Raw genomic sequence first — 27495 nt, forward strand, 5'->3', positions numbered from 1 at the left:
GTTTACTCCCTCCTGGTGATGCCACCTTAGCGTCCACGTCATAAATTCGAGCTTTGAGAAGCTGACACGTGTCCTCCTATAACAAAACTATGTGTTTCATTAAGTATGCGTTCACTTATATTCAGAGAGAGTTTTAAATGGGTTTCGAATGTGGTCATGTATTTAAATTATTTAAAGGCTTGAATTGGGCTCAAATTTAGACATTCTGTAATCTGTAGACAAGGTCTCCTCTTGGAGACTCCACCGTCTCAAAAACAAATCTCAAACCGGTAAAAAAATCTGAAAACGTAACGTTGTTAGTCTGAATCTAATCGTCACCTTTGACGGGATTATTAACAAGTTTACCACTCCGCACACGGTATCATTGAATGCAAACCCCTTTACTTCCTTTCTCAGAATCTTTGACTATAAAGAGGCATGTCCTATCCCCTGGATTTCAATCAGTACTATCCTCTCAAGCATTAGCTTTTGATAACAGTGATTTTGATTTTGGTTTCTGAGAAATGATTTCACTTTTGGTTTTGTTTGTTAACTTGATTTACGTTTGTTCATGTATAGATTATCATTTTTTTATTCCTAAGTTTTTGTGTATCGGTGATGATTTAGATGTTGATTTTTTTGTTTATTATGTTTGTTACGATCTTCATCAATGTAGTTTTCGACCATAGCTTTCCTACATGATTATATTTTTAATTCCTCTTTACTATGTGCTTGCGTTCTGTTTTGGGCGATATTTGTTGGTCTCATGTTGTTTTTACGTTTGTTCATGTATAGATTATCATTTTTTTTATTCCTAAGTTTTTGTGTATCGGTGATGATTTAGATGTTGATTTTTTTGTTTATTATGTTTGTTACGATCTTCATCAATGTAGTTTTCGACCATAGATTTCCTACATGATTATATTTTTAATTCCTCTTTACTATGTGCTTGTGTTCTGTTTTGGGTGATATTTGTTGGTCTCATGTTGTTTTTTTGTTACTAAGCCGAACAATTGTTTACATTGTTACCATCCTCCTAGATTTCTCTTTATATGTTTATGATTTTAATTTGTACTTGACTAATTTATAGAGTTCCTTTTGATGTTGGCTATCGATCGTTTTGGTGATAGTTTTTGTGACTAAGAATCCCACGAAGTGAGCAGGATGTAGCAAAGAGATTGCAAATGATCCAAACTAAACCAAACGGCCAAACAAATGCCTTCTTCGTTTTCATTTAATCGTTGCCTACTGATTCTTAACTTTCATGTGTTCAGTAGTTTCCAAGGATTAAACATTTTGGCTGTCAAAATACTTTTCATTTGGCTACTGTGAAATTTACTGAAGGTTATAAGAGTAGATCTTTTGTCTGTTATTGTTTTTTTTCTTTCCATTAAAGTGTCTACCCTAATTCTTTTGTGTGCTGGACTTTTTGTGATCCTTAGGAAATATTTCTGTGAAACTTTCGAAAATGAACATCCTATGAAACAAATATACTGCTGCTTGCTGTGAATGGCTCCTTTCACTTTGAAGGTTCTTTTATAACTTAGCCTCTTGATCTTGAAAGGCACACTAACATAATTGATAGAGGAAGCACCGTAAAGATGGACACAAAAACAGGTTAAGAAAATCTGTGGGAGACAATGCTCTAAATCTAATACTTTCATTTCATAATAATGCAGAGGAAGACACTTTATGGTGCTAAGGCTGAAAAGTGCAAAGTTGGCTATGAGAAAAACATGAGAGACTACAACAGATTATCTGGTAAAACGAGTGTCAATCGAGAGTCAGTTTAGAGATTGGTTATTATTTGAATCGTTGACCATATTGAATTGTTGTTACTCTAAGGAGGAAGGTCGAAAGGAAGATGAGGCCATCTACCATTACAGATGTTGAACTACCGCCTTACTCTGCCTGCCATGTTCAGGCTGCATGTTTCCTCTTCTACGTGACTCTTGATTTCCTAAGCTTTCATTCACGTTTTTTTGTTACAATAATTACTCTCCTTATCCAAATGTTCCATGTGTTGCTTTCCAAGTTTAACTTAAAAGCCTCTTCACATATACCTTATTTAATATTGTACTACAGAGCAATTCATTGCAGTAAAATTAGTTAGAGATCCAAAGATTACTTGACAAACAAGTTACGAATCAAACCACTGGAAAGTAAGAAAAAAAAAAGAACCCAAATCCAACAACATAAGCTACCAAGACAAAATTGAAATCCCCCACGATTGACGAACCCAAATAATTGACATCTTAGAAAACCCAATCTTCATAGATCCAAATTAAAACGATTATCTTTTCATGATTGTTTTTAAAGATATGGAATATACATGTATATCACTCTCTTCTCATTACTTCATATATCTCTCTATACAAAAGATAACTATCATACATAGTTGTAAGCTTTTTAAACAAGAAAATATTACAATTTTTAAACATCTGATTTAAGAAAAAAACATAAAATATAGAGAGTTTTAAATTTAAATGAGAGAGTCCATTGAATTACTTATAGACTAATTGGAAACAAATGTTATAAATTGTTCTAAGTGAATCGAAACATGCATGTAAATAATTCAACCAATTAAACACTGTAACTAAAATTTAATTAATTTTTGTTCATTCTTCTCTTCATCTTATATATAATTTTCAATAACAAAAAATGGATACAAAAATTTTTGAATCGCATAAAAGAAAAATATTGAATAATTTAAAATTATATTATATTTGTCTATAGTTTCTTATATATTTTTATAATAGATTATAGAATTTATATATTAAAATAAACATACTAAATATATAATCAAAATTTAAATTTAAACAAAAAAATCGGGCGTAGCCCGGGCCGACCCTAGTAATATCACAATACTAAAAGCACAATATATTCAATGGTGAGGCTGCCACGTCCTCAAAAAAAATCAGCCAATGAGGAGCAATTAATCGGACACGTCAGCATTGCTTCAGTCAACTTAGATCCGGGCCATCCATATGGGCTTCTAAAAGTCCGCAATAGCCCATATCATGCCTATCTCGCCTACCATAATTTTCCTTATCGTCTCCGACCCTTCCACTTCGTCGTCATCCTTTCAAATTCTCTGCAATTCACCGTTATTACGACCACTCGACCACTCTGAATCATTCAATATATTTCTCTTAGACGGCACCCGATCTAACAATCCCTCTCCCTCTTCCCTATCCTCACGATACAACCTTAACGTCATCCTCAGGCCTAATGACAGTCCTCCGTCCTTGAAGTTATTCAAGCACTCTTCAATACTGTAACATCCGAATAGTCATAATCCCTTCAATTTCCCAGTCTAGCCATATATAACTCACTCTCCCATTTCACTTCTGCCCTATTCACACACCAGCGATACAAATCCCACAATGTTGTCAATCGTCACTATCGAAAAGTCTTACCTTTTAACTCATGCGTTCACTTCAACTCCTCCATCCTTCCATCTCTCAGGTTCATCACTTTCTTGATAGTCTCAACGTCATGCCTCTTTGTGACTCTTTCCACTCAGGTCATGTTATCGTATCAACCACATCAGCTCACCAATTCACTCTCTTTTAAATCTATCTCCCAGGTCTTTCTCATCCCGTCATACCAATTAGTCAGATTATGAGAGTTCCAGCTCCATATCCATCCAAGGTAGTGTTTATGTACCAATTTCATTAGAAACCAAACATAAATTAAGAGTCATAACATCTCACAAACAATCTCTTTTTTTTTGGAATTTAGAATTGTTAATGCTATGTGTAATCTCCCAGCTCTAACTTTCAGAATATGATTAAGTTGAAATCGTGCCTGTGAAATCTAGGGGCAAAAGATAGAGAGGTATAAGCAAAGCTACCATTTTGTCTGCTTCTTAACACTTATGTGTATCACATTCTTCGACCACTCAAATTCATCATCCCAGTCACTTGTTCTTCCATCGTAATGAAACAGAACAACAGTAAAGTTGTCTGAAAACTGTTTTTAGGAAGACAAAACATGGTGTTCAAAAAAAAAGGAAGACAAAACATAAATGAGATTACCATTAAAATAAAAATAAAAATTTAGAAAAAAAAACAAAAAGGACAGGAAGCAACCTTCTTAACACATGCATCTATGTTTTGGCTCTGTTTTTAACCCACTGTAAATGTTACTAGATATCTCGGTTTCTTTTTCAAATTCTGAGGAAACAGAGAGAAGAAAATAAACTGTAAAATCCAAGAATGAGATTGTGTGTTTGAGAATCAAACTTCTTCTGGGTTCCCCCAAAACCTGCGCAAATACAAGTCTGACTCGGATGCAATAATACCGGGTGGTAATCTCTCAGCTCCTTTTGGATTTGAAGGAACCCATATCTGAGAAAAATGTGAATCAAATTGTTCTGGAAACATGCAAACAAATGAGCAAAATTTCTAAACAATTACATAAAACATACCTTTGAGATATCAGTGGCTTGTACAGGAGATACAAATTTTGTTAAAAAAGATACAACTGGTCATAAAATCATATAAGTAGAAAGCTTCATTTAATAGATAGTTAATAATCTAATCTATTAATTTAAAATACTATTTTTTATACTAAGAGATTGTCATTTAAGTTTTGGACCTATCATTTTTTTTATTAATAGATATGATTAGATATACAACTCTCTTACATTAATAAAATTTGCTTACGAAATAGCATTCACAATAAAAACTACACGTGATATATTAGAATATTCCAATATTTTTTTTGGAATAGCACAACTAAACCAGATTTTTTAAATTTAAATTTAGTCTAACAATAACAGTGAAGTGATCAAATAGGCTATATTCCCGTATTTCACCTTTATGCAATACTAGATCCGTGGCCACAGATCAATAAAAGTTAGTTTAGCGAAAGTTTCATTTTTTTCATCTAAATTGTTCAAATGATATATATAAACAAATATATGAAATTCCTGTATTTTACCGTGTTTTTTTCACATTCATATTAATTTAGATCTTTTTTCCGCGCTACGTGCGGATTAGGAGTGGACATGTTATTCGATATCTTAATTCATACCCGATTCTGATTCGAAAAATCCAAACCGAAATCCGACCGAAGTGGCAAAAATACCCGAACGGATATTAAGTTAGGAGAGACTGGATATCCGAACCCGAATGGATATCCGAAGATAACATAATGTATGTATACTTAACCATATGTTTCTACTTTAGTTCTTTTATTTTATTCAAAATATCTATATTGATGTTGCATATGGTTCAGAGATTAGATAATATGTATATAATTATGGACAAAATGATTTACTTCTCACTTAAAATGCTTTTTTCGTACATTAATAAAAATTGAACTCAAAATCTCAAAATAACAACCAGATTAATTTTTCAATTTTAATTTTTTTTTATCTCTAAATCTGTTAATCGTCCAACCAATAAAAACAGAAAATCAGTTAAGTTAATGGTAAAAAATTTTGTACAAAAACTTGAGCAATGAAGAACTTATTTTTTTGTCTAAATCTAAATATCTGAACCCGGTCCGAAATAACAAAACCGAACTAAAAAATATCATAACCTGACCCAATATGTAAAAATACTCGAACGGGTTCTAGACCCCATTACCGAAATACCCCCAAAATCTAAAATATCCGATTCAAACCTAAATAGGTATCTAAACGCCCATGCCTAATGCGGATTGTGTCTTATTATTTTTTATATTTAAAAATTGCTTAGATTATTTTGCACCAAAAAATTATAAAATGTGTAAGACAACAAAGAATATTTAAAGATTTTTTGTTGTAATTCTTTAAGTTGACGAATTTCACTTTGTTTTTAACTATTGTGTATTTTACTGCATTTATTGTGTATTGAAAAAAAAATTAGATGATTCAAGCCACCTACACAAATAAAACAATAGCTCTAAATTGACTATACTAAATCTAAAATTAAATATAATATAAATGCAATAATTTATATAAAGTAAAAAAGGTAAATATTTCAAAAATACACAACCGCCCGCGCGGAAAAAATCTCTATAGTACGTATAGGAATTCCTCTTTCATCTCTTCTTTAGTTATAACAAAATCTACAGAGGTTTAAATTCCTCATAAACAATTTTTTTTAATTTTCTCTATATAAAGATCCAACAAGTGTCTGTTCTAACAAATCTAGTTGCTTGCTTGTTGTGTGTTTCCCTATTTCCCCGGTGAAAATTAAACAAAAAGGAAGAGGAAAAGGGTGCAGAAGAAGACGAAGAAGAATCAATCAAATCAAATCAAATCGAATCAAATCAAATCGGCTCTCTCTTTCAGAATCTCTACGCCGTAAGAAGTTTTCGTCTCTCAATTATACGCAAAAAACCCCCCCCCCAATGGAAAATTGAGGTATCTAGCTCGACTCGTTTAGATAGTATTCGTGTCGAGCGGAAGACGTTGCAGAACTTGCTCGACGATTGCCAAAGAGCTCTCCAGCTTCTAAATCTCTCCGATGTGGATGATAGCGACCGCGTGGGCCAGTGGAGTGACTCACCGGATAGGGAAGAAGAGCTGTCTACTTCCGAATCAAGAGATCCTGAAACCGATAAAGTAATGCTTTATATCCCCACCCTCACTATCTATCTCTGCTTTGTAGGATTTTGATGAAAAAAAACGTTAGCTTTACAGTAGAATAGTTGTGATGTATGAGAGAAAGAATATGAGAATTTAAAAGCAATGCAGTTGTATGATCTCATCAAATCTAGAGTTGAATGCCATTACTTTCGAGATAGGTTAGAGTCAGCCCAAGCTTCACTTCTCCTCCAAGACCTTCCTGCTGGTAACAAGTTCATTACAGTTTGAAGAATATATATATGTACGTGTTGCGTTTAGCTTAACTCTCTAGGTTGTTGAATTTGGTAGCTCTTGGGATGTAGTTAGTGAAGATGATATATTATGGGGTGACAAAAGTATGGAAGATGATTATGTGGTCGTTAGGGAAGAAGATGTAGCAGATGGTATTGCTTGTTTCATGGTTACTTATTTATCTTCCCTTGAACAGACAAAGGTACCTACTTACTATCTCCTCCTTTTTATGTCTCTCAGTCAACTTATCATGTGTAGTTAATCTGAGTGATATCTTTTTTTCTTTGTAGGATATATCACCTGATCAGCTTCAGAAAGGTATGCTAGTGAGTCTGACTTTTGTTATGTCAAAATTCAAATACTAAGATATTATTACTTATGAACTGGGAATGTAGCACTTAGCACCATGTTTTCTGTGAAGAAGAGAAAGGGGAAGCTTCGTAAAGCATGGGAAGGTAGTAAAGTTATTTACAACGTTGCTTCATGGAGCGCCACTGCCATAGGGTACATTCACCAAACCTCACTCTCTCTCTTTTTTTTTAAACAGATCACATCACTCTAACTTTGTGTGTCTGAATGATTATAAGTTCTCACCAAATATCCTTTTAATGGCAACCACAGGATATATCAAAACCCGATGATCCTGAGTATTGCATCTAAAGCCTTCTGGGTGTCTTGCAAGGCTATATCAAAGCTTGTCTGAATTGAATAACACATCTAACTCACAGGGTGGTGCTCATAAATGTTTCTATATCATTTAATTTTATATCTGTACAGAATGCCGTTGGTGTATCCTTCTTCTCTATTATGTTATCCACAAACATGCAATGTTAAAGATTAGTTCACATTCCGAAATAATCTGTATTTCAAAAACAAGTGCACAATTGTTTTATTCTTTTTTCATTGTCAAAATCACCAAATAAATGAGGGAAACAGAGAACGCGACTCTCTTGCGTTTTGAGCTAGTGTTGTGTTTACCATGCGTACATGTCATCCACATTGCACTCGCCTAGGTACACTTTAACACTCATTTGGCGATCCACAGCTGCCTTCAGCTATCTGAACTCTGTCGCTTGCAAATTAAGTACTATGATCTTGTATATCAACTCTTTCTGCAAATTCAAAAGATAAAAACTTCTTGCTACTTTTTTTAATTTATTTGGAAGTTACTTCCTCGGGAGCTTGGCAACGATCAGCAGCTATCTCGTCTAGTGTCAGTGGCTCTACAGGATCTTTACAACTGCAGAAGTTGCCTCTCTAGACAAGATTTGAAAGGGAAGCAGGCATGGTATGATTCTTAACTGGCTTCATTAAGATCCCAATCATGAACTCGGGGGAGGGGATGCAATTTTATTTTCAGACGGGTTGGATTAATTTCAAGCCGAGATCAAAGTGTTACCTAAGAAGGTAGAAGAAACTGAGAGGTCAGAGCTATTAATGGTTGTCAAACTCACCCCTCTTTGTGTTTTGGAGAGGTTACAAAAATGTTGTCAAGTGATCAGTATAATTTTTATTTTGATATAAGATATTAGTTAGCATAAAACGAAACCTAATTTGAAATCATAAAATTCCAAAAACACAACTAGTCACAAGAAAAAGCGAGGGGTACTAAAACTACAAGTGTACAAGTAAATAATTGTGGTTTAGGAGGGTAAAAAAGATGACGTCATATAAACCAAGAAAGAGAAGAAAAAAAACAGGGAATAGAAAACGAAAGAGAGAGAGAGAGAGAAGAAGAAACAATCGTTCGTTCGTCCGTCGCGTCGCAAGACGACGCAGAATACAAAACACCACTCCCGTCGTCGAGGGAGGTCAGCCCAGAAATCGCTCGCGACCCTTTATTATAGTGTGTCATCAATTCCTCTGTTGCTAGCGATCTGTTAGGATTGTCATCGGAAGTAAGCCCTTTTCTTTTCTTCTTCTCCATGACACAGACGCAAAGGGTCTTCCAAGCCTGGAAAGGAAGCAATGTAAGCCCCCTTTTTTTTTTTATCATCTTACTTTACTGTTTTTGTTTCTTGGGTTTGGTCTGGGTGATGGATAACTTCTCTTCTCCCTTATGAAAGTTGTTTACTTTTTGGTTGTGTTTCTTTCTTGAGCTATCATCTACAGAGAGAACATAGGCTTATGTCGAGTTCATTGTGTAGCGTATCCTCTTAGTTATTGGTTGGTTCAGCTTTGGTATGCTGTAAAACTCATGATGCAGGGTCCAATGTATCGAGAACTTGTAATCTTCCTGTGTGAAAAGCATGAAACTTCAATTTCTTGATGATGTGTTCACAACCGTTTTTGAGTCAAAACTACATTGAATAATTAGTGGTTATGGGGAATTCATATGATCTTGCTATTATGGTGTGTCCTTGCTCTTTTTTCAGAAGTTCATCCTTGGTGGGAGATTAATCTTTGGTCCGGATGCTAGATCAGTCTCTGTCACCGTGCTCCTCATCATACTCCCTGTTGTTTTATTCTGCGTGTTTGTAGCAAGGCATCTCCGCCACGAGTTCTCTCCCTACAATGCTGGTTACGCTATCTTGGTAGTTGCAATTCTCTTCACTATTTATGTAAGTCTTCTCCGGTGCCCATCTGATATTCATACATCTTGGCGTTCATTGCTGAATCACGTTGTTGGTTTTTTGGATAGGTATTGATCCTCCTCTCCTTCACATCTGCACGAGACCCTGGCATTGTTCCACGAAACTTACATCCACCAGAGGAAGATCTACGCTACGAGACAACACTATCAGCCGACGGAAGACAAACACCAAGCGTTCAAATCCCTCGGACGAAAGAAGTCATCGTCAACGGCGTTTCCGTTAGAGTGAAATACTGCGACACGTGCATGCTCTACAGACCTCCTCGTTGCTCCCACTGCTCCATCTGCAACAACTGCGTCGAGCGCTTTGATCATCATTGCCCCTGGGTGGGCCAATGCATTGGACTGGTAAAAAAAAACTCATTTTCAAAAACCATATTTTTACTTAAAAATGTTAATTAGAGATTACTGACTTGGAAAGTTCATTGGCAGAGAAACTATAGGTACTTCTTCATGTTTGTCTCCTCGGCGACACTTCTCTGCATATACGTGTTCTCCATCTCGGCGTTATACATCAAGATTCTGATGGAACATCATCGCGGAACGGTGTGGATGGCGATGAGAGAATCTCCTTGGTCGGTTGCGCTTATGATATATTGCTTTATTGCCTTCTGGTTTGTTGGAGGGCTCACGGGGTTTCACCTGTACCTCATAGGCACGAACCAGACAACCTATGAGAACTTCCGGTACAGAGCAAACAGCAGAACCGTTGCGTATAACCGTGGCTGTGCTAACAATTTCCTGGAGGTGTTTTGCACCCAGGTTAAGCCCTCGAGGAACAACTTCAGAGCCTTCGTCGAAGAAGAGCCTCCAAGAGTTGTTACAACAACCACCAGAGAATCAGAGGATGAAGCTGGAACGCGGAGGCAGAAAGTGGAGGATGATTTAGACATTGGGGATGATCTTATGAATATATCACAGCGGTGTAATCCAGCAGAGCAACCTCATCACAGTTTGGACATTGACCAATCGATGCTTGGGGTTGCTGAGAGAGCAGCTACGATAAGGACGGAGACGAGGCATGGAAGCTGGGGGAGTAGAAGAAGTGGGAGCTGGGATATAGAGGCAGATGTGAGTAGTTCTAATGTCAGGGAGAGTCGAAGCTAAAGCAACAGAAGAGGAAGGAAGAGGGAGAGTCGATGTGTTTATTACTTTTGTTTTTTTTTTTAATTGGTTCCAAACATTTGGAGAGGTTTCTTTTTAGGACAGAAGTCGGAAGGATCTGATATGGTTTGGGGGATTTGCCAGTCAGTTCATGTAATCTTTGCGTATATTCCCCTTTTCTGTTCTTCTTTTCTTTTCCTTAATTGTGTAATTGTGCTATTCTGTTGTTGATATTATGTGGAATTCCATTCTGTATTTGCGTTGATAATATCTAGCTTCTTGTGTTTAGCTCAGCCAAAGATATACGTAAGTCTGCTCAAGTCTGGACATTTGTAATTGAACTCGAGATTGGAATTGATTCCACACTGAAAACCTGAATCTGTATCTAATCCAATATGTAAAAATATCCAAACAAATTCTTTAGAATAGTATTTAATGTATTCAATGTTAACTGAATTCGAATGGATATCCAAAACTTGAATGATTTTGACTAAAATCTGAATTATTATCTAAAATACTCCCTCTGCTTTTTTTTATAAATGACACTTCGGAACTTTTATTGTGTTTTACAATACTTGTCGTTTACAAACTTCAAGACAGGATATAGCAAAACTGGACTTCTTTTGCCCTTGTTTTTATCTCTGTCGTAACTATGATCTAGACTAAATTAATTAATTATAGAAAGTTAGAGTAGGTATTGTACTAGTTACCTAAATTTGTGCGAAAAAATACAAAACATCATTTATAAAAGAAGAGTATATATAAAAAATAATTAAGTATATCAAATAATAGCTTTATGTTTATTTTGATCTGACCGTAAGAATATTCAAATTCATACATGTCTGAAATGAATTTGGGTCTAAAAGCATATTAGACAACTTTATAAAGTTTTCCTGAATCCAAAGTATTATTAACCAAAACTACTTGAACATATATAAATCTGAACTGGATTTAAAAGAGTAAACCCAAAAATTGGATCCGGATATGAAATGGATATCCAAAACCATGCCTACACGTCAAATAAAGATTCAGTGAAATGTGTTATGTACTATCATCCTCAACACTTGTAACTTGTCACGTCATATCCTAGTTTCTTAAACAAGGAAAGACGATAATGGACTTTGTCGTCGACTAAACACAAACAACAAACCATTCACATAGGTCTCCGAAATTAGCAAGTATAAATATAATTTTAGTATTTAATGTATCTGATTACAAATATAGTATTTTCTAAAGTTATCCAACGTTCCTAATCTAGCCCATGATGTAAATCTTTCATATATATATATACACTCATACTCTCTAAACTAAAAGTCAAACAACATAAAATTGAATAACAACCCAAGAAAAGAAACCTTCAGACGCAAATAAATGGCAACGTCATCGGTACTGTCCACCTTGGCAGTGGCGGCAGTCACGTTGCTACTACTCTTAAGCTCATCATCAGCGTCGCCTCATTTGAAATACCAATCCCCCTACGGCTGCTCCCATTGGCCTGGTACTCATCTTCAAACCTATGTCTCCATTCTTTGTTGCGTATGTTTGTTTCTTAAAATCAACCAAAGTCATCTACTCATATTTACTACTGTTTGCTTTGCATGTGAAAGATTTTGAATGAGAATGATCATTCTTTTTGGTTAAAACCAATGTTTCTAAAACCGATATGGTAACTAAACCAAAAAACGTTTTTGGATCATTGGTTAATATAGTTCGACCGAATTCAATTTTGTTCGATTGCATCAATCATAGAACAATAACTAGAACTAAATCTATATGTTTTGTCATTTTTTTGAATATAGTTGAATTTAGTAATTAAAGGTTTTAATAAATAATTTTGAAATAAATTTAAATACAAACTAAATAAAATATCAAAGTTTTATTTGTACTAGTGTTCTTTTTATAAACAAATTCGGTGATATTCAGTTTAATTGGTTCGATGGTTTTCGGGTTTTTGGCGGGTTGATATTGGATTATTATCGGATCAGATGTTTTTGATTTTGTTATGTATATTCCCGGTTCACAGTTTAAACCGCTTGTCTGGTCCGGGTTTTAAATTTACTGGTTCAAACGTTCTGCATGGTATTAATTGTAAATTAGACTCATCATTATTATTTATCCTAACAAAATCTCTTTATTATCTCCGAAAAGAATCCACTGGCCGAGGCCGTGATGGCCCTCTCCATATACCAAGCCGAGAAGACAGCGGTTTTCGTGGATGAGACAGCGAAGAAAGATCCAACAGATCCAACGCTGAAGGCTTCGTTCACTGAGTGCCACAAGGCCTACTTAGCCGTGGTGGCTGATCTCAAGAGCGCAAACGTGAAGCTCAAGCTATCCCCGGACACGGCTCACTACGACGTTAGGGCTTCTAACGACAAAATGAGACGGGTGGCGGGATTGGTTGGTACAAACAGTGACACTGCTTCAACCACGCTCAAGGAAATGACCATGCAGATGGAGAAACACATAGATCTTGCAGCTGGAGCCGCCGATGCCGTGGACGACGATGACGAGAACATCCACCGTCGCGTCTGATTTTATAAACCAGTTGGGTTATTTTTTAGTGTTCACAAATACAAATGAAAATACATAACTGAATATATTTTATGTACACATAAATTTGTGTTACGGTAAATTAGTTATTCAGTTTCTGAAATATATGCAGAACTGATGTGGTCAAGTTTTTCTGAATAAAAAGTTGATTTGCAGTGTGATTTTTTTACATGATATGATCTGATCATAGAACAATAACAACAAACGAGAGTAGTGTACGTTGGTCATGTGTCAGTTGTAAGAAAAGCCAACCGTAACAAAGATTAACAAGACATGGAAGGATATTTCAGCCTTTGAGTATGATATCATATGCAACAATCCTACCGCTATATTTCTAACAAATATTTTAACTTTTCTATTATTTATAGATGATTTTGCATCTTATTTAAGGTTTTTTTTTTGTTATTTTGGATGCATTTAAAGGTTGTGTATATGGTTTAGTGTTCGATAAAATTAAAAAATGCAAGCACGTAAAATTAGTAGTTTTTAATCCTTGGAAAATTAACTAAATCTTGAAAATAATATAGAGAAAAAGAAGCAAAATTGTATATTTTTTCAAAAAAATTGTATAATTTGATATGTTTACATCAAACGGTTACAACGATTAAATGATGGTCCATTAAATGGGGTTGTGCCGTGATGTGAAAGAGTGAGAGGTTTCGAAGTTGGAGCTGAATGCAAAAGTGAACATAAAAGGAAAAAGAGAGAAAGACGAGTTAATGTGATAAGCGGTGAGTTTTGGTAAGACCATAGTTAACGGGGTCGCTTAGACCCGTTGCTTAACTTATTTTGAATTAAAAAAAAATAAATGTTAACACAAGAACCGTCGCTTAATTAAGGTCACCAAGAGTCGTCACTTAGTGAACACGCGTCACCGAGAGATGAAATCAATCGATTTCGATTTCGAAACTTCGGGTCTTTTTTCTCTGCGACGGATGATGGATGAATCAGTCGGAGATTCAGCTTCTCGTTCTTGATCTCTCTTCGACGAAGAAGCCTCGCTTTCGTGATCTCTCTGCCTCTGCTTCGTCATCTCTTCTCGACGACTCCCCCTCTGTTTCAGATCTCTCTTCGACGATGAAGCGATCTCTCTTCGATGATGAAGCAGTCGGCGTCTCTCTCGGTGGCTCTCATCGACGGCGGACGGTGGCTCTCCTCGATGACTCCGCCGCTATCTCTCTCTCGATGGCTGACACGAGAAAGAATCACTAGACCTCTCTCTCCGTATCTATCTGCGACGAAAGCAAAACGGTGGCCTTTTTTCCGGTGGAAATCAAAACGGCGACTGTTGATACTCTGGAAAACGAAAGGTAAAGCTATGTTTTATCCTTGTTATGTCTTAATCCTTCAATTCATGCATGTCTTAAATTGTGTTTGTGATTGTTGGTGCTCTTGTGTCTGTTGATTGTTCGTGATTAATATATTTGTCACCTCTGATTCCTTGTGAATTTTGTTATGTCTATGTGTGGGAGATGGATGCATCGTTTAAGAGATTTGAAGGTTCGGCAAACAAGAGAACAACAACTGCAACACAGGTAAATAATATTTCCTTGATCTTTTAAAGTGATAGAAAGTTTGAAAAAAGGCATTGATGTCGATTTGGAATCTGATGTGAAATGAATTGTTTTTGAATCTATTCTGAACTGAATCGTCTCTAATAAATGTAGTGGTTAGCGGGTGTTATGAATGTACTGGTTAGAGTTAGGTGTTATGAATGTAGTGGTTAAGAATGACTAAAGTGTTATGACTGAATTAGCTTAAGGTTGAAGTGTTATGAATGTGTTATGAATATGTTATGAATGGTTTAAGTGTTGTGATGGGTTAGATATATGTCACCTCCATTTGGTTGGGTCGATCAATTAAAGAGAATGCTTTTCTTTTTCTGTGCTATTAAACATGTTCTTTCTTCTCATCCATATATCAAAAACATAGTACTTCTCTTTCTCTTGGAGTTTATAAAGACGTTCTTTCTTCTCTTCCATATATCCAAAAGATAGTGTTTTTCTTTCTCTCTTCCCCTAAACATGTTCCTTCTTCCCTTCTTTTACATTGTCAGAAATGGATTCTCATCCACTTACGCAGACACCATTTGTTGAACTTCTTAATAGTTAACAAAACCTTTTCTTTGGTTTATCTGAAGATAGTCCCGGACTTTCTTCGGCACACGTCCCTCTTTTTGGCACTCAACCTACTGAAGCTTCAAACTACGGTGGATAGACGGCTGCAGAGCGTAAAGAAAGGAGAAAGTGGACGCCAATTGATGATGTTGTGCTCATCAGCTCGTGGTTAAACACAAGCAAATACCATGTTGTAGGGAATGAGCAAAAATCAGGTGCTTTCTGGAAGAGGATTACTGCCTACTTTGCGGCAAGTCCTAAGGTCGCAGGGTGTGAACACAGAGAGGCGGCCCACTGTAAGAAACGTTGGCACAAGATTAACGACCTTGTCAACAAGTTTTTTAGGGCGCATGAAGCTGCAAGTAGAGAGAAAAGTAGCGGTCAAAATGACAATGATGTTCTCAAGCTAGCACATGAAATTTTCTTTAACAACCACAAAAAAATAATTCAACCTTGCACATGCTTGGAAGGAGCTACGCAATGACCAGAAATGGTGTGACCTTTATACTTCTAAAACCGATGGAAGTGCTAAAAGGAGGAAGCTTGATGACGGTGCACATTCATCTAACTTTCATGCTTGTTCTAAAACCAATACCTCTGAAGCTGATCAAGCAACAACTCATCCCCCGGGTGTTAAGGCATCAAAGCAAAAGAACAAGGCAGCGGGGAAGGTAATGTTTGAGTTTCAGAGAATGTGGGACATCAAAAAGGAGGATTTGACAGTGAAGGAAAGGTTGTCGAAGATGAAGCTACTTGATAGCCTAATTGCAAAACAAGAGCTAGCTGAGTATGAAGAAGCTCTGAAGAAGAAGTTCATTAATGAGTTGTTCTCTGATTAGTTCAAGTCTAAGCTTAAGAAGCTCTAATTAGTTCAAGTTCAAGTTTTAGACGTCTTATTAGTTCAAGTTCGAGGTTGTGTTGTTGGTGTTTGTTGTATTTGAACACTCTGTTTCTTGTTCTTCTTATGGTTGTTATGTGACTGTGGCGGTTAATTATATAAATGATTGTTTGAATTCTCTAAATGATTGTTTGAATACTCTGTTTCTTGTTCTTCTTATGGTTGTTATGTGACTGGCTGTTATTTATATAAATGCTTGTTTGTACACTCTGTTTCTTGTTCTTCTTATGGTTGTTATGTGACTGGCTGTTAATTATATAAATGCTTGTTTGAACACTCTGTTTCTTGTTCTTCTTATGACTGTGGCGGTTAATTATAGCTATCTTGGTGATTGGATGATATAAAGACTGTAGCTATCTCTGTCTCATGTTCTTCTCTTGGTTTTCCAGGTGTAGAAGAGTGTAGCAGTGTACTCACGTAGAAGCTCACTGTCATGAAGTCTCGGTGGAGGAAGTTCAGTGTCAGAGCATGTGTTTTCATGTGTCACGGGAGGTTAAACCAAACATGTCAATCTTCTGCTCTTCTGTTTTGTAGTGTCATGGGCGGTTAAACCTTGTGCTAAGCTTGTAGTCTTCTGATGTTATCGTGTCATTCATTTGTCACGGGAGGTTATTAAACCAAACATGTCAAGATTGTATTTTTGTGATGTTGTCGTGTGATTCTAGTGTCACGGGAGGTTATTACCAAACATGTCATTCTTGTAAAGTTTGTATTCATTTGTCGTAATGTGATCACATGTCATCTTCTCTTCTCTCATTTCATTCTCTATTTATGGTTTGTAAGCACAAAATAATTGGCAAACAATTCATCTTCTCCTCTCTCCTCTCCACCGTGATCAAATAACTCCTCTTCTCTTCAGTCTTATTTTCCTTTCCCAAACAATTCATCTTCTCCTCTCTCCTCTCTACCGTGATCAAACAACTCATTTTCTCTTCACTCCTATTTTCCGTGTTCAAGCAATTCATTTTCTCCTCTCTCCTTCTCTACATTATAAACACAAATTAGCAAAAACAATTTCTACATATTGATCGAATATATAGCATATGCTTCTCATTACACTTCTGAGGGATCAGATGATGAAAACTTTGATCAATATTTTGAGCAAGCTTTCGAGAATTTTATCATTGATTATGGTAATCAAGAATAAGAAAGGAGAAGAAGGAAGAAACGAGTCTATATCGAATGAAATCGAGAAGCTAGTCATGTACGTTTGTGAAATGATTATTTCAGTGAAACTCCAACATATCCTGATAATCTATTCTGCCAACGATTTAGAATGAACAAGCCATTGTTCATGCGTATTGTTGATCGACTCTCCAATGAAGTTCAATTCTTTCAACAAAGACCAGATGCTCTTGGTAGGCTTGGTCTCACTGCTTGGTCTCACTACACTTCAAAAGTGTACAGCAGCTATCTGTGTCTTGGCATATGGTACTGCAGCTGATACGGTTGACGAATACCTCCGGCTCGGTGAAACTACTACTCGGTCATGTTTGGAAAATTTTGTGGAAGGAATAATATATTTATTCGGCGATGAGTACCTAAGAAGACCAACATCGGCTGATCTTCAACATCTAGTTGCTATTGGAGAGCAACGTGGATTTCCCGGGATGATAGGAAGCATCGATTGTATGCATTGGGAGTGGAAGAATGGTCCAACCGCATGGAAGGGTCAATATTCACGTGGTTCGGGAAAACCCACAATCGTTTTAGAGGCGGTTGTTTCGTATGATCTATGGATATGGTATGCGTTTTTTGGACCTCCATGTACCTTAAATGATATCAATGTTCTTGATCGCTCACATGTTTTTGACGACATAATAAAAGGTCATGCTCTGCAAGTTACTTTTTCCGTCAATGGAAGAGAGTATCATTTGGCCTACTATCTCACCGATGGTATTTATCCGAAATGGGCAACATTTATCCAATCTATCACAGTACCACAAGGACCGAAAGCGGTTTTATTTGCTCAACATCAAGAAGCTGTCCGAAAATATGTCGAGCGTGCTTTTGGAATATTGCAAGCTCGCTTTGCCATTGTTAAAAATCCAGCACTTTTTGGGGATAAAGTCAAAATTGGAAAGATTATGAGAGCATGTATCATACTCCATAATATGATAGTAGAAGACAAACGAGATGGATACATTCAGTATGATGTTTTAGAGTTCCAACAAGGGGAAGACAACAGAAGTTCACATGTGGATCACACTTATTCTACAGATATTCCGACAAATATCGCCAATATGATGGGAGTTCGAACTAGAATTCGTGATAGAAAAATGCATCAACAACTAAAAGATGTTTTGGTTGAACATATATGGTGTAAATTTGGACGTGATGGAGACAACTACTGAACTCGGATTTTTTTTCCAAATTATTCTCGATTATTGTACTAATCTTTCTTTTTTATGTTTTTTTAAAATTTATGTTTTAAATATTATCTTTTGATAATTTTTATTTAATAAATAAATTTTATCTTTAAAAAAAATGTTTGATAATTTTTTTTTAAGAACTCCTACATAAGAAACTTGCATTGGAGGAATAAAATATAGTGGTCTCTTAACTCAAACTCTTAACACCCATTTAATACTAAAAAAAGTGATTAAGAGACCCATTAAAGGTTGTAGGGATAATCTTGCTCTAAGATAGCGATAAGAAGGTGACAAATGTGAATTCATCTCTCTCGTCATTGTCTTCACCAAGATGGATTCTAATAATCTCCATCCGAAATCATTGGTTTAATTTCATGCGTGTTCCTTTTTGGGATTTATTTTCGAATTATGTATAGTTGAATTATGCATTCATCTTGGATTAGATATTTTAACTAAGTTTAGTTTCAAGAGAGAAAAAAAATTACTATGTTAACTAAGTATCATATGAAACGTATTAAGAAATTTTAATCTTAAAGGTATGTATCAATAACATGAATATGTGAAAAACTTATACAAGAAAGTCCAGTATAATTATATTTCTGGTGAAAACTTTATACAAATTTTTTTTTTTCAAAAAAAAAATCCTTATACGAAATTCCAGTTTAATTAGTTTTACATTTAGGGTCACTTGAATGGGTTGGAAAGGTTACGTATATATTCACATAATTAGGTCAATTTTCTTTAAAATAATAAACATTCAAGATTTTGCGATCCATAAAATCTCTGTGAACAACATAACGAAAACTGAAATTCTCTTAGTCGCAAAGAAAATGTAAATATTACATAAATTAAGATGTAGCTTGCCAAGGCTAGCTCGAACCTCTCCTGGTCATCTGATTGACATGTGAGTATGGCAATGCTAATACAGTAATATAGAGTGGACTAGAAACGCTTGCTAGAATTAGAAATGGAATTCTTATGTATTTTCATATAGTAGTATAGTACTAATTAATAAAGTGATATAAAATGGGTTGGAATTAACTTATAGTAGGAATAAAAACGAAAAGGATATATTATTATTGCTTTTCTTTATATTGATTAGCAATACTGGTTTGTGCTCACAAAGACTCAAACAGCTGAGAGTGAGATTCTTGGTCTACAAACAGCAACTTTATACTAGAAACAGCTTACTTCAGTTATGGATCATTTGTCCTATAATATTCAGTTGCATCATATAATATAGGTAGATTTATCAACTTAACCATTCAAACCAAAGTTGGAGATAGTTAATCACAATCGTCTTAAACCCTTCCAAAGTACTAGATTAAATTATTAACTAAAAGAAGAAAGCATGTCCAGATACAAGTAGCTAGTTACAAAAGGGTCATTACCAAAAAGAAAAGAAGCAATGATGATCTCTCTTGTGCTTAAACCATATGTCGGAGAATAATTAGGGTTTCTTACCAAGAGAGTTCTTGTTGTTATGCATCCAGATTTTGAGCACTTGTCTCCTAACACCAGTCTCCGCGCAGAACTGCTCTACCGCCACGTCATCGTGCTTCTGCATCCGCCACCCTAACCTCTCCGCGAATGCAAACATCTTCTCCTTCTGCTCCGCCGTGAACTTCGTTCTAAACCTCTTAGCCTTGGTTCCGCCGCTGCTGCTCGGGTTAGATGTATCCTCCTCGTCCGCCGAGGCAGCCGGTTGCCTGTATCCTGGCGGCGGCAGCTGAGGCGGGCGGTTGTAGTACGTCGGAACTATGTGGGCCCTGCCGCTGACCATTTCGGTTTCCTTACGGTGGAAGTTGCGGTGGCAGCCACAAGCTGCACACTTGAGAGCGTCGAGCGAACCATCTTCACCTGAAGGCATGAACTCGCAGCAGCCGTCAACGGCGTGGCCAGCGATGTTAACGGCATGATTCTTCAAGCACTCTCTATACTTTGTCTTCTCTCCAACGCTAGTTCTCCTTCCTCCTCCGCCACCGCCGCTGGAGGTGGCTCCCTCGCCGCTCATAGAGTCGTAACCCCCAGGGGGGTGAACACCCGACATCTCCATTTCTTCTTCTTGCTCCTCAAAATTCATTTTGTCTTTTATCTCTCTTATTTTATTTCTTAGTTGAACTGTAACTTGAAAACTATTCAGGAGACCAATAATTCAAGTGGGTTAAGAATACAAATAACGAAAAAACAATCACATATTCATATATTCAGTTTAATCTGAAAGAAAAGATGAAACAGTGAAGATAAGAGAGATGGTGAGAGTTTGTGGTCAACAATAATTTGTTTTTTATAGCATATTTCTCATATTCAGTTTCTTAAAAAAAAAAAAATAACTATCACAGACTGTTTCCAGGGTTTTGATTAGAAGTACAGCTTATACTATAAATAAACAAACTTAAAAAGCTCGTACCATTAATGTAAGATATATATAATTAAGTGGTGAGTTTGAGATTGATTAGTAAAGTAATTAGAAGGGCGCTTAGACCACCATTAACGGTGGTTCTTAATAAAGGTTTTTGGCATAATTTGTAATTAAAGAAAAAGAAAAATCAGAATTGACTGAAGCGTCGGCTCTTAATTAGAGAGTTGGAGAAGCGCCTCTTAGCAGACACATGTTAGAACAATAGAGAGTTTGGTCTCTCCTTTCTCTCTCTGGAGTCCGACGAAAGAAAGGATCCCTTGATTTCTCGACGATTGATCTCTCCACCGCTCCATCGATTGATCCTCCACGATTCATCACTTCACCTCGGTTCATCTCCTCGACGATCCAACACTCCGTCTGTCTCTCTTCGTGTCTCTCTCCGTTGATTTGATTGACGAAGAATCACTCGGTCTCTCTCTCTCTCTCTGTGGCTCTCATGGAGGAGGTAAAACGGCGTGATCTCAGTCGGCGTCTTTCCTCGAGGGGGTAAAACGGCGTGATCTCAGTCGGCGTCTCTCCTCGACGACGAATCACTTCGTCTCTTTCTCTCGCTCGGCGGCTCTGATCGATGAAGAATCATCTAAAGCTAAGTTATTTTTTTTTCAAGTTTGAATCGTTCAATTCATGGATGGCTTAGATTGTTTGTTGTGTTGCATGTTCTGTTGTGGTGGTCCCTGTCTCTAAGAAGTGTTGAATCGTTCTTGTTCGGGTCAAAAGTTTTCTCAACCTTTTGTCGCGTTCTCTCTATCCTTGTTTGTGATCGTTTTATGTTAAGGCTAGAGATGAAAAATGTCATGATTGTTTAAGGCTGTGTACGTTTAAGGCTGTGTACGTTTAAGGCAAGAGTTCTCTGTGACCTTGTGGTTGTATATACTGGTGTTAATGGTGTTGTTCTCTTGAGTTAATGGTGTTGTTCTCTTGTGGTTGTATATACTGTCGTATGTTGCCTTGCTCTGTGATGCCTTGTGTTTGTATATGATGTTTAAGACAAATGTGATGCCTTGTGATTGTATATAATGTCGTGTGTTGCCTTGCTCTGTACTTACGTTCTCTTACTGTTTCTATAGCCAATGATCTGATGCCTTGTCGTGTGTATCTTTGTCGCCTGTTGCTCATTAACTGTGTATGTGTTTGTGTAGTAGGATGGATGAATCAAGGGAGCTGATCAAGATACAGGAACAAGATTCTTCAATGAAGAGGACTACAATTGCCTTTGAGGTACAACCTGTCCTGTCTCTTTCAATTTCATTGTCGTGTGAAATAAATTTTTATGGTTGAGGTGTTGATTGTTCAAATAAATCTGATGCTAATTAATTGTGTCTCCTATCTTGCAGGTGTTGTCACTTCCTTGCAACTCACGGGCTTGTCACTTTCTCTCATGATCCCTACACAACTTGTATGCATCAGTCACGGGAGTGGGAGTGGAAACCTTGTCGTATGCAACAGTCCTTGCATACTCTTGTCGTATAATTTAGTCACGGGAGTGGGAGTGGAAAACTTTGTGTTGTCTTGTATTGTCTTGTATTGAAACTCACGGGTTTATTTTAGTCTTGTCTTGTATTGAAATATTGTAATGTTATTTTTTCATAACTTTGTGTTCTCAAATTCTATATAAAGAACGGACAACATCTATTATCACCTTCTCATATTCTTCTCTCGTTCTCAAAAAAAATTCTATCACCCCTTCTCATTTTCTATATTTTCTTTTCTAAACAAGGCTCATCTCATGGCCTCTTCTTCTGAAAACACACTTGATGACGCATTTGATGACGCTTTTGATCAATTTTTTGATCAAGCTTTCGAGAATTTTGCCATTACTTATGGTAATCAAGAAGAAAAAAAGAAAAAAACGAATTTATATCGAACGAAACCGAGAAGAAGGCAATGTACGTTTATGGAATGATTATTTCAGTGATACACCAACATATCCTGAAAATCTTTTCCGACGACGATTTAGAATGAACAAGCCATTGTTCATGCATATTGTTGATCGACTCTCCAATGAAGTTGAATTCTTTCAACAAAAGAGAGATGCTCTCAGAAGGCTTAGTCTCTCTCCACTTCAGAAGTATACCGCAGCTATTCGGGTCTTGGCATATGGTTCTGCGGCTGATGCTGTTGACGAATACCTCCGACTCGGTGAAACTACTACTCGGTCATGTGTGGAACATTTTGTGGAAGGAATAATATATTTATTCGGTGAGGAGTACCTAAGAAGACCAACACCGGCTGATCTTCAACGTCTACTTGATATTGGTGAGGTTCGTGGATTTCCCGGGATGATAGGAAGCATCGATTGTATGCATTGGGAGTGGAAGAATTGTCCCACCGCTTGGAAAGGGCAATATTCACGTGGTTCGGGAAAACCCACAATCGTTCTGGAGGCGGTTGCTTCGTATGATCTATGGATATGGCATGCATTTTTTGGACCTCCAGGTACCTTAAATGATATCAATGTTCTTGATCGCTCACCTGTTTTTGATGACATAATAAAAGGTCAAGCTCCGCAAGTCACTTTCTTTGTCAATGGAAGAGAGGATCATTTGGCTTACTATCTCACCGACGGTATTTATCTGAAATGGACAACTTTTATCCAATCTATTCCAATGCCACAAGGGCCGAAAGCGGTTTTATTTGCGCAACATCAAGAAGCCGTCAGAAAAGATGTCGAGCGGGCTTTTGGAGTCTTGCAAGCTCACTTTGCCATTGTTAAAAACCCTGCACTTTTTTGGGATAAAACAAAAATTGGGAAGATTATGAGAGCATGTATCATACTCCATAATATGATAGTAGAAAACGAACGAGATGGATATACTCAATTTGATGTTTCAGAGTTCCAACAAGGAGAAGACACCGGAAGTTCATATGTCGATCTCAATTTTTCTACAGATATGCTAACAAATATCGCCAATATGATGAGTGTTCGAACTACAATTCGTGATAGACAAATGCATCAACAACTCAAAGCTGATTTAGTTGAACATTTATGGCGTAAATTTGGACGTGATGAAGACAACAACTGAGTTCGAAATGTTTATTTCTAATTATTCTCGTTTATTTTATTAATCCTTGTTTTTTTTAATTTTAATAACTATGTTTGATGTGTTATCTTTTAATATGTTTTATTTAATAAATAAAATTTATCTTTTATAAAAAAAAAATTAATAATTTTTTTTAAGAACCCCGAATTAAGAACTTACCATTGGAGCTAACAAATTAGGAAGATCTTAACTATGGGTTCTTAACTAACATTAATTACTAAACAATTATTAAGACCTCCATTTTGGTTCTAAGGGTTAATGATGCTCTTAGGGTTTTAGTTAAAGGTAGTACGTGTGACTATGGGGACTTTACTACCAAAAAGGGAACTTTGGTGGAAGCAAAAGTATCTTTGGCATCATCACAGCAAAATGGCAAGAGCATGGAGTAGAGATAACGTGTCAAGAGTATAGATGCGGCATTAACTTTGATATTGGCTTCGATGGGTAACGCAGTTCAAACAAAAATGCATATCAAACAGAATAAATATACATCATGCAAAATAAATACATATCAAGATAATTTAATAAATAATTGTAATTAAATACATGTTAAATATTTTGATAAAAATTAAATATCTGAACAAAATACAACTTATTATAAATAAGTTATAAATATAGTGATGACAAAAATAACAATAAATATCATCATTCTAATAAATATAGTGAAATTGAAAATTATATGAAAATTCATCACAATTACAAAAATTATAAAGAGTATTTTTGTTTTGCTCTAATTTTTTATATTTTTATTTGACTTCGGTTCTTTCTTATTATTTGGTTCAACTATAGAATTAATTAGAATTTGGATAAAAGCCGAGAACCAAAAACCGAACCGAACCCAAACCGAATTTCATAAATAATCAAATATATTCTTAAATGTTATTTAAAATATCTTAACATTAATCAAATAAAAGATAGAATGAATACATTATTTTAATATGTTATTAACTAATTTAGATCTGCATTTTAGTGGAGAATGGATACCGAATCATCATATTTAATTGGATGTTGTAATTTTTTTAAATAATGTAAGTTAAATATATAAAATAAAATATTAGTTTTAATTAAAAAAGAAAATAAAAATACATACTTTTCTTGTAATATATATATATATATATATATATTTAAAAATTAAAAACTTAAATCGAATATCATATTCATCAACTTTAACTTATTTGTCACATGTTAAATTTTTATAATTCAATAAACATAATTAATTCAAAACATATTTTATTATTTTATTTGAATGGAACAGATATATAAAATAGCATGAAAAATAAAAATAACTAATTAAACAAAAAAATAAAAATACATGCATGAGTTATAATATATTTTAGAGAATAAGTACAAAATTTGCTGAGTATTATTGAATATAAATCTAGCTTATTTAAATAGATTATTTTTATAATTAATTAAATAAATTAATTATAGAATAGCTTAATTTTTGAATTGTTTTAATGGATGTAGATATATGGATCAAATTGAAAAAAAAATATTTAAACAGAAAATAAAAATATTGCATGTATTAAAATATAAAATTGATAAAAAAATATGAAAATGTATGTGTATATTTTTAGAGAATAAGTGAATTTTTTTAACTTAATCAAAGTAAATAAAGTATTGTACTAGTTATAGATAATAAGTTAAAGGAAATTATGGTTTGATCAAAAAAAAGTTAAAAGAAATTACATATGTTTTGGATCCAAAAAAATGTAACACAGCAAAGCTATTGGGCATCTGCCTTGGGACCGTCCTTCCTCCCCTCTTTTTTATCTGCAGTACAATAAAACAACACATTAGTGTTATGCATGCATCACATAAATATATTATTGTTATTTTTAAGTTCTGCATTTTATCTCTGAATGGATACAAAATGCAGTACCATCCAGGGGCGGACGCAAGACAACGGCTACGGGGCATGTGCCCCAACTGTTTTTAAAATTTTATTTGCTAAATACTATAGGGTTTATTGAATGCTTCCACTCTAAAACTAAATCATAGTGGAAAAAATCATTGTGCCCCCTACAAATTAGCATCCTACATCTGCCCCCGGTACCATCTTCATTATCATTTTTTCTGCATCTTTCATGTTTTTGTCCTGCAATACATTCAGACCCAATTGTTTAAAGTGTGTTTTATAATCAGTTTGTTTTAACTGTGTGCATCAACGCATTGCTGTATATATATATTTCATATATATTTGTTCAGTGAGATTTGCTACAAATCTAGTTTAATTATGCAGCATACCATCTAACCGTTCTAATAATTCCATGACTTGAAATGTGGCTAGTTTTTCTTGGAATTTTCCTTAATTTGCTAATATGTTGCAGTGTTATATGTAGGAGTATTACAGTAAGCCAAACATCTGTGGGCCAACCGATTACAGTGATTCATAATTAGTAAAAAAGGAAAAAGACAAGAAGACGATCAAGTTGATAAAGAAAGGGAAGATCTGATTGTGGAAAGAGACAAATTACGAAGGCCGGTTTGACGATGGAATAGCTCCACAAAAAGATGTCAGGGCCGGCTTTGGAGGCGTGCTCATGGAGCAATTGCACAGGGCCCTCCAATTTTTTTTGCAAATTTCTTTTACACATGAGGGCCCTAGATTTTTGATTTCTTGCAAGAAAGGGCCCTAATGTTTTTATTTGTGCAAAAAAAAGCCTTAAAATTTTTGACTATGCACTGGGCCCACATATCTTTTGAGCCGGGCCTGGCGCGTAGTCAGGAGTTGATGAATTTTGCATTTACCTCACGTGAATCTTTGTATAGTTGTGTCTCCCCTCCCTTCTCCTCCCCTCTCCATATATACTGTGGATATTCCCTGTATCTAATTTGTGAAACATTACGGGTCCGACTGGTGACTATCCGGGAAACAAGAGGAACGAATAAAAAAGGAATGTACGGGAATAAAATACCAGGAATGAAAAGGAATGGTTATTCCTTATCAAATTTGACAAGGAATAATTTTGTTCTTTAATTCTCTACAAAAAAAGGAATGAAAAGGAATGAGAGGAAATTATTATTCCTTGTGAATGGTAATTTTTTTTAGGAACGTTAGGGAATGCATTATTCCTCGTCGTTCCCTGGTCACCATTCATACCCTACAATTTTTTTTGTACCCACGTGTCATCATTAGAATAATTAGAGAAATATGTTGGTCCATCTAATTATATAATAAACTTTTTATTAAACTAACCATAAATTCATTATTAATGTCATTTATTATTTATTTAAATAAAGATTACGGAATTGCCTAATGTGACTTAAAGTATATATGACAATTAATGATTTTGAATAATAAAGATCTGATAAAAAAATAATGTATCTTCTATCAAATTTGTTTAATTTTAAACTATTAAAATAATTTAAAAAAATCACAATAACCATATTATAAAAATTTAGATTTTTTTGTATATGTTATATTTTGAATTTAAAAAAACGACTTTAAATTACTAAAACTGTTAAAAGTCTCACATTCAAATTTTGCGATCCATTGTTTAAAATTTTTGTTATGACAAAATACAAATGATTACAAAATCATATAAATAAAAGTCTAATTTAATTAATCATTAAGATTTAAAATATATATGTATATATAT

The 27495-nt window shown here is 35.3% G+C and overlaps 4 protein-coding genes across 8 annotated transcripts; 3 read left to right on the plus strand and 1 right to left on the minus strand.

The window, feature by feature from the left end:
- The first annotated feature begins 3015 nt into the window (after nucleotides 1–3015).
- On the plus strand, nucleotides 3016–7660 carry LOC106309600. Of its 5 annotated transcripts, none has more exons than XR_001263601.1 (8): nucleotides 3016–3447; nucleotides 3569–3633; nucleotides 6179–6538; nucleotides 6671–6767; nucleotides 6865–6995; nucleotides 7084–7111; nucleotides 7215–7297; nucleotides 7415–7660. XR_001263601.1 is itself a non-coding variant. In XM_013746658.1 (8 exons), the coding sequence occupies exons 1-8, from the start codon at nucleotides 3366–3368 to the stop codon at nucleotides 7494–7496; spliced, it is 954 nt and encodes a 317-aa protein (XP_013602112.1). In that variant the 5' UTR covers nucleotides 3016–3365; the 3' UTR covers nucleotides 7497–7660. The 5 variants fall into 5 exon arrangements, 2 of the variants coding, with proteins under 2 accessions (XP_013602112.1, XP_013602113.1); XR_001263602.1 differs by having other exon boundaries at nucleotides 7218–7297; XR_001263603.1 differs by having other exon boundaries at nucleotides 6721–6767; nucleotides 6851–6995.
- An 815-nt stretch (nucleotides 7661–8475) lies between these two features.
- LOC106307521 (protein S-acyltransferase 8-like) lies at nucleotides 8476–10760 on the plus strand. Its single transcript, XM_013744501.1, has 4 exons — nucleotides 8476–8763; nucleotides 9169–9354; nucleotides 9435–9734; nucleotides 9819–10760. The coding sequence occupies exons 1-4, from the start codon at nucleotides 8719–8721 to the stop codon at nucleotides 10491–10493; spliced, it is 1206 nt and encodes a 401-aa protein (XP_013599955.1). The 5' UTR covers nucleotides 8476–8718; the 3' UTR covers nucleotides 10494–10760.
- A 1198-nt stretch (nucleotides 10761–11958) lies between these two features.
- On the plus strand, nucleotides 11959–13025 carry LOC106308771 (the record flags this gene model as incomplete). Its single annotated transcript, XM_013745895.1, has 2 exons — nucleotides 11959–11988; nucleotides 12639–13025. Coding segments are annotated over 2 exons (417 nt in total), but the record flags the coding sequence as incomplete, so codon positions are not given.
- Nucleotides 13026–19726: 6701 nt separating this feature from the next.
- LOC106309897 (zinc-finger homeodomain protein 2-like) lies at nucleotides 19727–20690 on the minus strand. Its single transcript, XM_013747043.1, has one exon. The coding sequence runs from the start codon at nucleotides 20511–20513 to the stop codon at nucleotides 19881–19883; it is 633 nt and encodes a 210-aa protein (XP_013602497.1). The 5' UTR covers nucleotides 20514–20690; the 3' UTR covers nucleotides 19727–19880.
- Between the last annotated feature and the right edge of the window lie 6805 nt (nucleotides 20691–27495).

The sequence above is a fragment of the Brassica oleracea genome, chromosome C8 (assembly GCF_000695525.1).
Source record: "Brassica oleracea var. oleracea cultivar TO1000 chromosome C8, BOL, whole genome shotgun sequence".
In the NCBI taxonomy this organism is placed as follows: Eukaryota; Viridiplantae; Streptophyta; class Magnoliopsida; order Brassicales; family Brassicaceae; genus Brassica; species Brassica oleracea.